We start from the raw sequence: 16,484 nt of genomic DNA, 5'->3' as shown, positions 1-16,484 counted from the left end.
CAAATGACTTACCTACATTCATAACTAAAACATCCGACCAAGTTTAAAAACCTCTTCAAGATTTGAATCAACAAAACAACACACTGAGCTTTTGCAAGCTCAGCTTCACTGCTTGATAACACCAACGACATGAATGATTTCTTTCAATGAAACTTATGGGGTGTGCAAAATTTGGCTTGGATGATCTCTCTGGGGTACAATAGTAGCCTCTTTAGCCTCTATGGAAATCGCTCATAATACTATGAATAGTCTCTTATACTAGATGCAAGTAGGGAACAAACTTCTGACTGTTGTCAACTTTATAGAATTATAACATGTCAGCCACAATTTTAATTAATAGAGTCTTAATTGAATGGCAATCGAATTTTGATCATTCAAGCCTCGATGGAGGGGCAATCGAGCATCGATCAAAGGACAATTAAACATTGTCTTTCTTGAGCTGCATCTTGTACAAATTGTCTTGAATTTTAATGAACTCTAATGAACTTATTACCGACACATTAGAAAGTTTACATTGTCATGGAATTTGCCAACACTAAACCTAGCAAGAATATAGTTAGAAAAGTTTCTATGTAACTTCTTTACTTTTTAAAATAGTATGTAATATCTCCGTCAAAAAAAATATATATTATGTAATATCCAGTAATAAAGTATTTATATAAAGGTCAGACTTAAGTCCAGTATCTAGTAGTATTAGACTCGTTGAGATGATGACATGTCCAAAAGTGGACACATGTCATCATCTAACTAAACCAAGTCCTTTATATAATCATCAAAAAGTAAATTATTTTCTCATGCATCCAATCATCCCTCTCCCAATTGTGGATCATTATAATTTTCAGTAGTAGTCTATCGAGGAGGTGTTTGTCTTCCTGAGTGTGACAATGGAAAACACGTTAAATGGAAGATGCTCGTATGTGAAACCCAAATGTTTGTAAATAGCATATTACATATGCCAGATGTAGATGTAGTAGATATATTCTCAATCCATGGGGCATTTGTAATTTTGGGTGAGAGAGAGGGGCTTCTTGAGTTTTTTCTTCCCTTGCTAACACTCATCCATTACTTTATTCTTTATCATTCTTCAACATAGTATGTTCACAAACTGCACATAAGACAAAAGTAAAAAAGATACAAAAATTGTACAAGTCTTTCATAAAATTCAAGAAACAAGTTGAAAGTTCGAACTATTCAGATGACCATTATTAATTGTTCTTTTGCTTGGATCGGTAGTTCCTCCCACCCAAGATATGTGTCTTGATTATAAATAACAAGATTATTAATGAAAAATAAGATAGTCTAAAACACCATTTTTTTTTTTTAAAGAATCTTCTTAACACCATGTTAGAAGTCGAGAAAGCTTTGAATAAAAACCTTCATATAATCTTCTTTATTTTTCTTAATAATACGAATACAACAATAACATTTTTAGTCACAAGAGTTTGAGATTGACTATTAATTTTTTTGGGAAGTCAATGAGTAAAAGAGATTGACTATAAATTTTAAATAGACTAATTGTAGTAAATTCATTCATAACAAAATAACTAAATTTTAGTCTAGCATTCAACCTACACCGAACTTCTTTTTTAATGCCTATGACCTTTTTCTTAGGTTTAAACTGACTAAAAATAAAATATTTAACACTAATAAATAAAAATAGAAGAAGCTAAAATGAAGAATAGTTTAAGAAAATGAAAAAAAAAAATCAATTCTTTCCATTTGTAGAAGCCTTGTAGAGGGGGAGAGGAATGTTCCTCGTTTTACTTCTTTTATCCATTTGGTTGGAGAGAACATTTTCTTTCCTTTTTTCTTTTTAATAATTAACCGAACAAATATTTATCTTAAAACACCGAAAAGTAGAAAGCAAGACACTTTCTTTCTTTTTTTAACGTCAAGAAAGACACATTTAAATTAGGATAAAAGGGATATATGGATATGGTACAAATTTTCTTTTACGGAAAGTAGTGTAAAAAAGGGACTATGCAATTTAGCTCACTAAAATAATTGCATCACATTTACATCACAATTCATAGGAAAAGAAAAAAGAAAAGAAAAAGAAAGTTGCGTTGGAAGCTGCATAAGAACCTACCACAAGCAAAAAGTTATTATGAACCTACATGAGTAAAAAGATTGGGACAAACTTTTGCTAAAAAATTAATTTCAGCTTAAAATTACAATTCTACTCAATATTTTTTTTATTAGAGATGAATTTTGACAAATCTACCATTAGATTATATATTTTTCTTATATCCTTAATACTTGCAAAATTTTTAGAAAATTAAAAATCAAAGTTATATCATCAATAAATTGTTTAAATTGCAAATTTTTGTAGTTTAAAATTATGCATAATATGTAAGCTTATAAATCATATAGTAGATAATATATGATTGACACAAAATTTGACATGTGTATTAAGAGCATAAAAAACATGTAATTTAATGGTTAGATTTTCAAAATATGTAGTAATATATATTTTAGAGTAAGACTGTAGCCTTAAGCTACAAATAATTTTGTAGCTAAACTTTGTCTAAAAGGTATTATGTTTCTTTTGCTCTCTCACAACGCGTAAAATCCATACATTAATGAGTCTTCTATAAGAACCTACAATGAGGAGCAAAAGGATAATATGTTTCTTCTGTTCTCCCACAACGCATAAAATCCATACATTAATGAATCTTTTATAAGAACCTACAATGAGGAGCAAAAGGATATTATTCTTCTTATGCTCTTTCATAACACATAAAATCCATACATTAATGAGTCTTTTATAAGAACCTATAACGAGTAAATGTATATTATGTTTCTTCTGATTTTTCACAAAACGTAATGTTCATGCATTTTATAGCTAAACTTTGTCCAAAATGTATTATGTTTCTTTTGCTCTTTCACAACGCATAAAATTCATACATTAATGAGTCTTCTGAAAGAACCTACAATGAAGAGCAAAAGGATATTATGTTTCTTCTGCTCTTTCACAACGCATAAAATCCATACATTAATGAGTTTTCTATAAGAACCTACAAGTAAAAAGATATTATGTTTCTTATGTTTTTTTCACAAAGCATAATGTCCATGCATTAATGAGCCCCATATATACCTACAACTGCTCTCACAAACGCATAAAATACATACATAAATCTTCTCTAAGAACCTACAACAAGCCAAAGGATATTATATTTCTTCGGTTGTGTTTCACAACCGCATAATTTCCATACATTAATGAGTCCCATATGGTGTGAGAGTGCAGAGTATGATATACCTTGTCGACAAACAGAAACATAGTATAATTTTTACAAAAACCCATCTGCAAGGTAACATTGTTATTGGATTATTTGACTTTGTTCAAACATAAGACACCTCATATGTTCATATATCATATAAATGTACACCCTACACCTTTACACCTTTCATTACAAAGACAACACAACCTTTCACCTAACCAAATTAATAGCATATTCAATTTGCCAAACCAATCTTTTTTTTTTTTGTTTCACTAATCCTAATCACAAACGCATCTTTCATAATTTTTTTCTTTATTAATATATATAACCAAAAAAATATCTATAATACTATCAAACAATAAAATATTAAATAAATAAAATAAAAAAGTAATTGCCGCCGCCACGTTATCTTGTCATCATTAAACACCATCCAGCTCATCAAGTTCAAGTTCCAGCTCAGCACCTGCGCTATTCACGCCGCATATTACGTCGATACTGCCACGTGTCTACCGGAATCCAAAGGCGGCAGCGGCGATACCAACTTCGTCGACGTGGACGAAGTCGAAGACGATGAAGAGTTCGACGACTTCGCCGGCAATTGACCCGGCACCGAAGCGTACCGGGTCGAGAAGTTCCGAAACAAGTGGTAATCGTCGTCCTCGTCCAAATTACCGTTCTGCCCCGGGCCTTCGTCGAAGTTCAGCGCGTAACTCAACGGATCGTATTGGAATTTCCCGTGCCGATTACAATTACCAACACCACCGCCGCCGCTTCCGCCGCCGCTCTTGCTCCGATTGAATCTGCGAATGAAAGTCTTCCATTTCGGTCCGGCGACGATCTCCGACCACTCCCGGAGTTTCTTCAAGGCGCGAAAACCGCCGGACCACCACTTCTCGTCGCTCGACCCGACCCGCTCCCACCAGGATAATCCGACGGCGGAGGATCTTCGTGATGACGGAGCAAAGAACGAAGGGAAGCAACAACACCGTTTGCTTCCCATCAGTGTGTTGGTTACATCCTCACTGTTCGTTTCAATGTCTCTGTGACTGTGGGACATTTCTGCAACCATTTTCTACAAACCCTAAATCTCTCTCTCTCTCATGTTTCTCTGAGGCCTGGGTTCTTATATATGGTGGTTTCAGAAAAAATGAAGATTGTAACGGAAACGGTGGTGACTGGGAAACACCGGTAGTTAAGAAGAGAGACCGGGAGTAGCAGGTAATACAAGTTTATCTAGTAGTGTGATAGGCCGGAAGGGGGGTGTTTTGGTAATTTTAGTGATTTGAGCCGTTGTAAATGATTGGGTGTTTAGCGAGTTGGGTGGACTTAGTCAAATAAAAGAGAGTGGAGAAAATGTGGTGGTGGGTCCCACGGCTTTGGTGTAATTGGAAGGAAATTTTGGTATGGTAGGCCAGGTTGGGTCTGCTTTTTTAAAATGGGCCCACAAATTTTAATCAGGATTATGACAGTGGCGCAGCGCAGCGCTGCTACCTACCTAATCAAACGAGGTAGGAGCGTTTTCTTTTAGGCACAATATTATTAAAATAATTATTTGCTAAATAGTTTGATAAATAGATTAAATTCCATAATGGATTTACACCTTGCAGTAAAGATATTATTAAAATATATATATGTATATATCTTATTATCTTAATAAATACTATATTTTGAGTATTGAGTAAAAGACTAATGAGGCTTTGTTGGCCTCCCTTTTAAGGTAGAAGTTGAGGCTCTAAGATAGGGAATGAATTTATCAGCAAAGGGAGGTGTTGAATTTATCATTTTCTTAAGGAGATTCAGAGCATTTTCAATAGCTTAGCCAAATTTTCACAATGATTTTTACTATTTCTAATACATTTTCCAACAAGTCTCTATTTGTTCTCTATTATATTTGAATATTACTTTTTCATCCTTTCATTAGTCTTTCTTTATTCTTTATTCTTAGGGTCCGTTTGGATAGAACTTATTGCTAAAAACTGAAAACTGAAAACTGAAAACTGAAAATACTGTAGCAAAATAATTTTTAAATATGTAAAAAATTACTGTTTACTCTTTTTTTACTGTTCATATGCCTTAGTGCACTGTTCATGTCCCATGAACAGTGCACTAAGCGCTGGTCTTAAAAAAAAAAAAAAAAATGCAGAGAGCTGGACGCAGACGCAGACGTGCTATCCAAACCCTCTCTTAATGTGCACAGAAAGAGAGAGTGGTTGGATATTTTAATTAGTGGAGAGAAGAGACTGAATATTTTAGTCATCAAAATTCATTTGGAGAGCGATAATAACTCTTTATGTGTGGAGAATACTGTAGCTAATTTATTCTATTTTTTAGATTTTGGAGAAGTTGTTGGAGTTAATTTTTGTGAGTTTGCTCTCCAAACATTACTTCAGAGAGTTTATTAGAGATGCTCTCACTTCTCATTTCCTCCCCAACATCCAGCATGCCATGGAGAATCAACTCTATAATACAGGAAATTCCCCTACTTCCTTGCAATTTCAGTGCATTTCTTTCACTTGGGTAGTTGGGTTCCAAGATCTATGAATGGTGTAGCTCATAGTCTAGCAAAATGGAATCTATCTTGTAATTTTGTGGGGTCGTTTGATGTAACATGTTGCTCATCCCTTTTGGTGGATGCTCTTGTTAAGGACTGTTGTATTTTGTAGTTACTTTTGTAATAAAAAGTTTTCATTTATTAAAAAAAAAAAATTTGTGGTATCAAGTGTAGCGAGATGTATTGAGTATTAAGTAAAAAATTGGTATAATAATTTTTTATTAGATGATGTAAAATATGAGTTTTACACCAAGTTAGAATTCTTTGTAATTATGGTTTTATCATCATGCATCTATTTAACTGGGTGGTAGGGTAGGTATGATTCATATCTTTGACCTCTCCTTTGAGGTCAAGAGATTTTATTAGTTCAGGTATCATCTGGTCATTTTCAAGTGCTTGCACTACTTTAGATTTTCGTAGAGATATGTATTTCCCCTTACAGTCTATAAGACTTCAATTGTTTATCGTAAATTTTATGTCAACATTTCTTTAGATGAAAACGAAATTTCAACTTTTTTAGATATTTCAACATCCATCTGTCTTATAGATAGGGGAGTCTTCCTTGATATTTTTGGCATCTAACTTTTCTTATATGGATAGGACAATGAGAATGGAGACTGAAACATTGATATAAATACTAAAATAACACCACTCTTCATGGTCATGGCGAAAAAATTTGTGAAGAGATTTCTTTGTTTGAAATAATACAGCTTTGAAATACATATAACCAAGGACTTATCATTTGTTTTGAAATGATGCAGGTCGCTTGGGTGCTATGCTTAATAGTCTGGCCACCTCGCCTCCGGCCATGGAGCCATGAAACTACAACTCAAAGAGGTAGCAACCATCCTAATGTTTAGCAAATGAAGATTCAAAGCACAGAAAAACAACATGACTAACTGCAAAACAAAGAAACTCAAACATGTGATTTACTTGGCTGATGTGCTCAGAAATTGTCCAGGTCCTTTGCATTGAGATAGAATCGAAGAGTCTTAGAACAAAGCACCATCTAAGATCTCGCTTGCAAAGTTATATTAAGTAGCAAAAGAAAGATTCCAAAAATAGTAATAATAATAATAATAATAAAACCGTTTTGTTACTTTGATGGACCCCAATTTATCAAAGTCAGCAATTGAATTCTACCAGATGGAAGTATGATAATTTTAAGCCCATGAAAACATGTTGGCCTAACCTTTCAGAAGCCCAATAACACTGCAGTAATGGTTTTATTAATAGTGGTTGATACCATGATCTAAATGATGCAAACTTTGCGTGAATTTCCCAGACTTCAATTGGACAAAAAGAACCAAGATTAAAGAATTTATCATGTAACTAAGTAGGCTTCAAAGATTGCAAATACTGCAGAGGACTTTACCTATCCTCAAATAATTGGAGGTAGCATATGTACAACCATACAAGATTGTTGCCACTGCCTCAATATGAAGGATTATGTAGGTGATGGTCAGAAACAGCACAATTGTGGAAGAGAAACAAATGTACTATTTGACTTTATATCCTCCAAGTGCTTGAGGTCAACTTGACATACAATATCTATTACAAATCTCAACCACATCTTACATGAAACTCACTTATCTTATTTACTATAGACAAGCATAAGCTGTTCCATCTCCAAGGGAAAACAAAAAACGTTTACAACATTCTTGACTGATTTGGAAATTCATTACAAATTCATTTGGTTCCCACCATGGGGACTAGTCTGAAAACAAGGGGAGAGAGAGAGAGAGAGAGAGAGAAGAATTGATCATGAACACAGGTCTACAGGACATTAAGAGAACAGGGGGAAGCTGGGGATTTCAAGTCATTCATCGTAGTTCTGACATGACTTTAAGCCCATGTGAACTTTAGCTCATTCTCTCACCATACTCTTAACAGAATAAATGCGTCAATCTTCTTGTGTTAAATATGAAAAAAGCAAATTTACACAAAACACAGATGTATATATGCACAAGTGCTACTTTATCTTGTTCTGGCTCTCATTGGTTTCTACAAGTAGAATTCTATCAGACACTTATCCTTATAGGAGTACTACATTTTCATTCAATCATGCAATAGGAAATGGCAGTTCATCTGCATTCAGGTTATACGGCATGAAACTCAATTCTGCATGAGTATTCACAAGCCAGTAGCACTCACTTTTCCTGCATATTTTCTCAAAAGAACTCCAGTAAACCTTTGAAGTAATTGAAAAAGAGCAATTTTTAAATCATAAATAATCCAAACATAAGATGATAAGAATAAGATAAAAGATATTGAAACCAGAATAAAAATGCACTCCAACTTATATATTTACATTCAACCACATACTCAAATATGAAGTACACCTTACAGATCCAGGGCACAAGGAAGCTTTTCTCAGAAGCATATCTAGAGTTAGCTTAACTAAGATACAAGCAACATACCAAAGGTTCTTCCATCATGACTACAATCATAAAAACTCATAGTAATTTAGCATATAACTTCTAATACCACACTAACAGAAAGGCCAACTTACCATGCCAGAGCATCTCCAACTCCAACATCACCACCATGAACATTCCAGAAAATGTTTCCAGCATCGTCTGACTTCCCAATATCAAGAGCAATAGCACCAAACATCGCTCGGAAAGCACTGCAAACCACTCCAGGAGTAGAAGAATTAGTCTTGGGAGATACCCTGACCACCTTCTGCAACCCCAACCGCAGCCCATCACTAGTGCATGACGATTCTACTTTGGAGAACTCTGACAAGCGACGATTCAGATCTTTTGAAGAAATATCAATGTCTTTTCCAAGTAACTGGAGAGAGGCCGATGTTTCAATCACATTCCCACCCAGAATGCTCAATGCTCGGTTGTTCTCTTCAGAGAAAGAGCCATGTGTCATGGCACGACGAAGAAGACCAATGTTCTGGAAATTGTAGCTACAAATAGAGAAAGCAAAACTGTATAAGAACCCAATTGGTTAATCAGAAAATATAAGAAATGCTAACATTCATAGCTGCCCTTTTAAGTCTCCATTCCTTCTGTGAGAAAAGGGACCAATAATCTCCATCAATACACGACACCATTGGCAAGCAACATTTCCAAAAATTACATGATAGAAAAAAAGCGATCACTTTAAACTTCAACCACTAAATTTTGGGGACCAACAGTGTATTTTGGCATTGAAGAACTATATGAATGTATAGAACAAGCATAATAAAACTAAGAGTCTAAGACCAATTGATAAGCATGAGAGAATAGAATAACACAAAGTTTTCAAAATTCTTGATCATCAACATGATTGTACAAAATTTTCCCTTTTTCATTTCTTTATATCAGAAACCAGAAAATGAAGTAAATAAATGTAGAAGACAAAGATGCGAGAATCGGGAACGAAAAAGGGTTATACCCAATTTGCTTCTGAAGGGTTTCGAGAGCAGTTGAAAATGGCGATGAAGTGGGTTTGAAGATCCGGTCATGTACTTCATTTGCTGCGTGGCTCTTCTGCTCACAAAAAAAAAATTTACACAACACCAATTTTGCTTTGCTTACTCTCCGTTTGGTTGCCCAGAAAAAGTAATACACTATAATATATAATTCTAGAAAGATTTCAATAAATATGTTTTTGGAAATTGAGTAGGTACCTGAATGTAGGGAATGATCGTGAAGAAGAGAATGACCGAGAGAGTGAAGGCGAAGCGACCAGAATTCATCTTCTTCTTTTTTTTCAAGGATGTTTGTTTGTTTTGGATTACCTTAGAGTGTTCTGTGAAAGTGTTTTCACTGCCCCAAGTCAAGAGACACGAGACCTTTTTCTATTTTTTTTTATTTAAAAAAAAAAACTCCTTCCCCCCTAAGCTATTTGTGTCTTGACTGTCTTACACCAAGTCAAGAGACTCCAGACCATTTTTTTTAATTTTTAATTTTAAAGACCCTTTTCCCTTAAGTTAGGGTGTCAATCTGAGTTAATGTGTCGGGTTCGTGTCATATTGAGGTAGAGATATTTGACTAAATGACTCAATCTTAACTTGATCCATTTAATAATTGTGTCATGATCCTTCAACTTTAACCCGACCTATTAATAAGGCGGGTTGACTTGACCCAACCTATTTAACACGCTTAATAAACAAGTCATGTTGGGTTGACATGAATGTAACACAACCTATTTCAACATGCATAATATTAAATATAACATCCTTCTAGAAATAATTTTTTTTACATCTCAAAAGTAGTGCATACACTTCAAGTCTTCAACTCACATTCAAAATAATATAGTTCAACAAAAATATAATATTCATCTAAAAATAAGTTCTTTACACTCCAAAAGAAGGACATGCACTTTAGTACATGCACTTTAAACAGTTAAAAAAAAAATTAACCTTGTATTGAAATTATGAACCAAAAACAGAAAAAAATATATATATATATATTTTACTGAATGAAAAATTAATTACATAATACATGTGATTGTCTACACAGATTCAAATTTAAGTAGGCATTATTCAGTTGATGACTATTATCCCACTCCAAGCCGTGAAGAACACACTGCATCCCTGTCAACAAATGGCCATTATGTCTGAGTCCACCATCGTTCTTTTCTTTGAAGTAGACATCCAAGAATTTCCTGAAAGTTTGCAGAGTCAACAAGGTATCCGAACCAGCCTGGTGGCTCTTCCCAGCCAAGCGTTCCACTCCCAATCTGTTAGCCACTGTCTCTAAACCCCCATAAAGGCCATCACAAAACTTCATCATATGCTTCAAATCGAAAAGCCTTTTCCCAAATAAGTACTGCACCATGTTCATAAACCCCATCAGATCAGACGGCAGTGGTTGCCGGATCAAGATTTTCATCAAGTGGGCAATGTCATAGGCACCATGAAAGGTAACCCAAGTGAAAGCAGAGTGATTAATCAACAACCCAGATTTCAACATCAATGCAGCAAAGTCGGCAGAGTCAATACCCTCCTTCAAGTTCTTGTCGAAATTGATTCCCTGGCTTTTGAGTAACTCTATTGATTTCGGGTTCTGGATGTCATTATAGACATCGAAATCTCTGAAGTTAAACTCCCAAGCGTATTGATACTTGGTACCGAAATTAGGCAGAGATCCTTTGTCATCACAGAGTGCCAAACCCAACTGAATAATGTTGGTAGCATCAACATTATCTCTGATAATATTATAGTTCAAGAAAGAAGGTAGTTTTCCAAGCTCTCGCTTGTCAATGGCAATTGGACTGAAAACAACACCTGGGAATTCAGTGTCGAAAGCCACCATTCTGTGAGTCATCCCTGCAATTCTGATGAGATCAAACTCCTTTAAAAGATTGTGATTCCACACCTGTCTTACCACAATCAGAGGAAAAGAGACACCATCCATATTGTATTTTGATGTCTAAGTTTTTAAGAGCAAGAACTGAATTTGAGCAAAGAATTTGTTAGGGCATATTTATAAGTACAATTGAAGAATGGCAGTGATGTGAAGCACTTGTTTTACGAAGAGGAATAGGAAATTTGAACAAGTCGGTGGTTTAAATTTGGGTTCTGGGTTCTGAGTTCTGACCGTTGGGCTGTATTTGGCTTGGGCCAGAGATAGAATTTTTATTTTTACTTTTATTTATTTAAATTTCACTATTTTATATATAAAAATAAATATTCACTTTTTTATTTTTTTACTATTGGTACTAGAAAAGATTTTATTTACTGTGGCATTATAAATGAGTTTTGATCTAATGTAATTACTTTATTATTTCTTTAATTCTGTCCAAGAGCTTTGTATTTTAATTAGCATCTCCTAATTTTTCAACAAAGATGTTTAAGGTTTAAAATACCCCCATCACAATTATCAATAAAAAAATAAAAAATAAATAAAAACTCTATCTCATAAATGGCATTAATCGATCTCATGCTACATTACCACCAGTCCACCAACTTTTTTTTTTTTTTTTAGCAATGCTAGCCGCTACAGAAGTAAGTAGTTGATGATGTTAACTTCAAATTGAGTTGATGTGGTTTGTTATTATTGGGCCATGTCTAAATCAGTAAACCTTCAATTGCAGTTCAACTATTTGAAAATTTCCCCTCCGAAATATGCATGTTTTTTTAGTTGTGTTTGTGTGTTATGTTTATGTTTCTTTTTCTTTTTGATTTGTCGCCAATCCAATATGTTTTTGTGCATAACTCTATCCAAATGGGTTGCTATATTTGTATACTATTCAATTTTTTTTTAATAATAATATTTGTTTTTTAATTCTATTATGTTTATGTGTTATGGGTTTGATTTTTTTATTTCATTAATCTTATCCTTGTGTCGCTAACGCTAATGACTAGTAATTTCATTTGAGATCATCTTAAGAATGATATACTCACATGATATAATAAAAATATAAAAGCGAGTGGGTAATATATCATAGTTGGACTTACACTCAGGGACAGACTTAGGTGGGGGCCCGAGCCCCCCCGGTTCCAAAATTTTTTTTATAGTTATAATATTTTTCATTTTTGTAGTTAGGGCCTCTTCCAAAACCTTATGTCCCTTTTTTTCCACAATAACCCTAACTAGTCTCACTCAAATAACAACTATCCAACCAAAAAACTTAACAAAAACAATAAAAATATTCACCATGGTGATTATATTTTAGCAACAAAAAAAAAAAAAAACTATTTTACTACCAAAGAACCAAAAAATCATGTGTTATTAGAGAAACTAAAGCTAAATTTTTTGCAACTACAATAAACTAGTATATATACTAGTTGACTGTAGCAATTTGTTAAAAACAAAATACACTATTTTATTAAGAATATATCTCTTCTTTCAATTAAAAAACTCAAATTCTCTCACTTCCTTTATTGTTTATATTATTTTAAATAAAGTTATAAAAAAATAGAACATTTGATATTGGACATATTCTAAAGCGGGGTGGTAAAATAGATAAAGTAATTTTTCAAGATGCTAAAAGCTAAAATTTTTAGCACCACCAATGTGAATGCTCTAACTTCAACAACAACAACAAAAAATCCTAGCCAGCCTAGTATTAAAAAAAGACATTATTTTGTTTTGTTTGTTTTTGTTGGTAAATGGTTACATCTTAATGTATTTAGAAATAACGATTTTGAATATTTATAATTTTTTAATAGTATATGGATGCCTATTTGGAGTTTTTTTTTTTTTTCTTTTATACTCCGACTCCCGCTAGTTTAAAATTATGGGCCGCCCGTCCCTGTTTACACTTATAGGGTTAAGTGGTGTTCTTATATGTTATATTAACTACTTAATTGAAGTTTCTTCAATGCGTTATCCCTTAATTTGTGATGGCCGAGGAGAAGTGCCAATCGATGGTGTGAAGTTTGCCAAAAAAGAATATAAACACTAATGATAAAATTTAGATACTGCTTCTTAAATTTAATACACTAGTTTTTGTAATTAGATACAAATGCATATCTAAATTTAATTTAATTTTATCTCAAAAAATTTAATTTGAATTTATGTTGAAAATTATAATATTATTTTTGTTTTATTAATCAATGGAACCAAACCCAAAAAAAAAACGGTACTATAGATAATTTGATCAGTTCATTTTTTTACTCTTAAAAGTTATTAATCCCTTTTTATATATAAAAAAAATCCTTTATATTTTTTATGAGTGAAAGGAAAATTGCTTGCTATTAACAAATGTTGTTTAATTGGTTGTTGAGTAGACTCATATAAATAAGCATGTTACAAGTAATGCTTTGATACTATGTTAAATTACCAACAATGGATTCCAATAGCTTAACTGGTAAAATTTCTAATGGTTGAAACCTTATGTTAAATTACCAAAGATTCATATGCTATTCAACCCGACATGCTATATTATCTATGTAACCCACCCAACCCAACCCGCCTCACTTAATAGACCTACATCAAAAACTCTAACTTTTTTATTCTTTTTATATTTGGTTTTGCCTAAAAATGTGTTATTCTAACGGCAAATGGAGAGGTGGGTTGCGGAAGGCTAACGGGACTAACTTCAGGTGGGCAAAGTGTAAATGATTGAACCACGAGTAGGCAAAATGAAAACGAATCATACCACAGGTGAATTTATTGTAATTATCTTTTTTTTTAATTGGAAGCTACTTCAGTACTTCTTCCTTTGTTAAATCATAAATGTCTTGTTAACAACTTTTTTTTATTTTGTTTTTTATACCTCTCTGACCAAACACGTGAGCCACATCTTCCCTCTTTTTTTCTTTTTCTTTTTTTTAGTGGGAAGTTACACATATTTTAATACCTGCCACATATATCCTTTATTTTGTTTTTGGGCTGACCAAATACGTGAGCCACTAAGTCATATCTTTTATTTATTTATGGGAAGTTTTATCTATTTTAATACCTCTATCAATAATTCAAATATAAAAAACTTTGGTGTACTTATTATTATTATTATTATTATTATTATTATTATTATTATTATATGAGTTTTCTATTATTATTATTATTATATAAAAAAGCATGCTTAGCAATATATAAAAAAAATATTTTTAATAATTTATTTAATCGCAGCATCTTTACTCTATTTTTTCAAAAATTGTTGAGTCTCGCACCCGTACCCGCACCCAAATTTGAAAACGCACTCGTACTTCATACGTATTAACTCTACCGACTTTGCAGCATTAATGTTGGAATCGGGGTTGTTGGGCAATCACTCTACTTTCGACTAGGTTACTTTTCATGGTGCCTATGACATTGCCCACTTGATGAAAATCTTGATCCGGCAGCCACTGTCGTATGATCTGATGGGGTTCATGAACCTGGTGCAGTACTTATTTGGGAAAAGGCTTTTCGACCTGAAGCATATGATGAAGTTTTGTGATGGCCTTTATGGGGGTTTAGAGACAGTTGCGAACAGATTGGGAGTGGAACGCTTGGCTGGGAAGAGTCACTAGGTTGGTTCAGATACCTTCTTGACTCTGCAAACTTTCAGGAAGTTCTTGGATATATGTATACTTCAAAGAAAAGAACGATGGTGGACTTGAACATAATGGGCATTTGTTGACAGGGATGCAGTGTGTTCTTCGTGGCTTGGAGTTGAATAATAATCATCAATTCAATAATCTTAGCTTGAAGATGATTAATCCGCATAGTCACGGGTTAAATCTGAATAGAGTGCCTGCTTGAAGATGATTAATCCATTTACATTTAGTCATGGGTTAAATCTGAACATGTGTAGAGTGTAGACAATCATATGCATTATCTATTTGATATTTCATTCAGCAAAAAAAAATAAATAAATAAATAATTATATTTTCTATTTTTGGTTTATAAAATTATAACTTCAATACAAGGTTAAATCTTTTTACGCTCTGTTTGTTTCAATGGAAAACCTCGTGTAAAGATAGTTTTCTTTATTTTTCAGTGTTTGGTAACATAAAAAAAGATGAGTCAAAGGAAAACTATTTTTGGTCAACATAAAAAGTATGGCTTATTTTTGGAGATTGTTTTCCATTAAATTTTTTTGGAAAACAACTCTATCTCACAGTAAGCTAAATAAGGGAAATTATGAGGATGTTTTTTAACTCATTTAAAGTTGCTACCAAACATTGGAAAATAAGATAGTTTTATAGAAAATACTTTTTAAAAAATAACTCATTTTCTAGAAAACATCATTGCTGAAACAAACAGAGCGTTAGTATCTAAATGTTTACTATATATAATGCTGGTTCTTACTTATCAAAAAACAAAAAAACAAAAAAAAACAAAATTGCTAGTTCTTGAATTTAATATGGGTGCAAACCTGGTTCAAATTCTTGAGTTGGCTAGAAGCTAAACCACGTTAAAACTTTTAGTAGGTTTCCATTTGCTTAATACAATTCTTGATATTAGTAGTTTTTACTAAACATAGCAAATCTCAATTTATCGCTACTCGTCTCTGCAACAATACTGTACTAATACTAACCAAGAAAGCACCGACGTGGCTACAAGGGTGCCGCATCGGCGTCCGACACAGGGTGCGGTAGGCAACGCGGTTGCCCGTGCATTGGTGCCATATTACTGCTTTTTTTTTTTTTTTTTCATTTCCGGATTCGTGCCAATTCGCCTCAACTTGGGCCGATTCACGCCAAATCGGATCGAATCGGTTTGTATCGGCCGACCGAAACTAACTAACTCAGACCGATACTAGCCAATTCAGTCTGATACCAGCCGATTCAGGCTGATACCGGCTTTGAACCAGGCCGAAATTCAAGTAAGAATGATTATTATTTTAAAATTAAAAAAAAAAGAGTGCAAAATCATCTTTTAACAAAAAAAAAAAAAAATCCCTAAAACCATCATTGTCTCCTGCCTCTCTGCCTCTCTTTGCTCTCTACCTCCCTCCCTATATTCTAATTTCAATGTTTTAGCTTCAAACATGTGGATTGTATTTAATTTATGAACATTATGTTCTAGTTATCATCTATTATTGCTCTTAAATTTTGTATATGTTTATATAATGTGAATAAGTATGCTTACCAATATAGAGAAAATACAAATAAAAATATTTTAATAATTTTTTAATCGTCGCACTCCTCCGCACCCGCACCCAATTTTTTCAAAAATTACCGAGTCCCACACTTGCACCCGAATCCGAAAACGCACCCGTGCTTCACCTAAGAACTTTTAAGATAAAATGTGAGGTGAAAGCCTAATTGGCAATATTAATTCTTTCAAACTTTTATTCAGGGTTTTGCTGACTTTTGTTGGTTGGATCCTTTGAAA

At 33.4% G+C, this 16,484-nt stretch overlaps 3 protein-coding genes across 4 annotated transcripts; all 3 read right to left on the bottom strand.

The window, feature by feature from the left end:
• Positions 1–3,705: 3,705 nt before the first annotated feature.
• Positions 3,706–4,290, bottom strand: LOC142632906 (uncharacterized). The gene has a single exon (XM_075807222.1). The coding sequence runs from the start codon at positions 4,288–4,290 to the stop codon at positions 3,706–3,708; it is 585 nt and encodes a 194-aa protein (XP_075663337.1).
• Positions 4,291–8,060: 3,770 nt separating this feature from the next.
• On the bottom strand, positions 8,061–9,655 carry LOC142631912 (protein NUCLEAR FUSION DEFECTIVE 2). 2 transcript variants are annotated; one of them, XM_075806263.1, is made up of 3 exons: positions 9,398–9,655; positions 9,163–9,257; positions 8,061–8,692 (listed from the first exon to the last, which is right to left on the bottom strand). In XM_075806263.1, the coding sequence occupies exons 1-3, from the start codon at positions 9,464–9,466 to the stop codon at positions 8,281–8,283; spliced, it is 576 nt and encodes a 191-aa protein (XP_075662378.1). In that variant the 5' UTR covers positions 9,467–9,655; the 3' UTR covers positions 8,061–8,280. The 2 variants fall into 2 exon arrangements, with proteins under 2 accessions (XP_075662378.1, XP_075662379.1); XM_075806264.1 differs by having other exon boundaries at positions 9,163–9,254; positions 9,398–9,568.
• A 544-nt stretch (positions 9,656–10,199) lies between these two features.
• Positions 10,200–11,129, bottom strand: LOC142632905 (putative CCR4-associated factor 1 homolog 11). Its single transcript, XM_075807221.1, has one exon. The coding sequence runs from the start codon at positions 11,127–11,129 to the stop codon at positions 10,200–10,202; it is 930 nt and encodes a 309-aa protein (XP_075663336.1).
• Between the last annotated feature and the right edge of the window lie 5,355 nt (positions 11,130–16,484).

Source organism: Castanea sativa, chromosome 4, assembly GCF_040712315.1.
Source record: "Castanea sativa cultivar Marrone di Chiusa Pesio chromosome 4, ASM4071231v1".
Lineage (NCBI taxonomy): Eukaryota > Viridiplantae > Streptophyta > Magnoliopsida > Fagales > Fagaceae > Castanea > Castanea sativa.
This window is presented reverse-complemented; position numbering and strand designations above follow the sequence as displayed.

What these genes read in the sequence shown, in the direction of transcription:
- LOC142632906 (XM_075807222.1), bottom strand. Translation starts at nt 4,290, where the DNA reads ATGGTTGCAGAAATGTCCCACAGTCACAGAGACATTGAAACGAACAGT.
- LOC142631912 (XM_075806263.1), bottom strand. Translation starts at nt 9,466, where the DNA reads ATGAATTCTGGTCGCTTCGCCTTCACTCTCTCGGTCATTCTCTTCTTC. An exon ending in CGATCATTCCCTACATTCAG is followed by an intron (nt 9,258 to 9,397) that starts GTACCTACTCAA and finishes TTTTGTGAGCAG; the next exon opens with AAGAGCCACGCAGCAAATGA. An exon ending in ACCCTTCAGAAGCAAATTGG is followed by an intron (nt 8,693 to 9,162) that starts GTATAACCCTTT and finishes CTCTATTTGTAG; the next exon opens with CTACAATTTCCAGAACATTG.
- LOC142632905 (XM_075807221.1), bottom strand. Translation starts at nt 11,129, where the DNA reads ATGGATGGTGTCTCTTTTCCTCTGATTGTGGTAAGACAGGTGTGGAAT.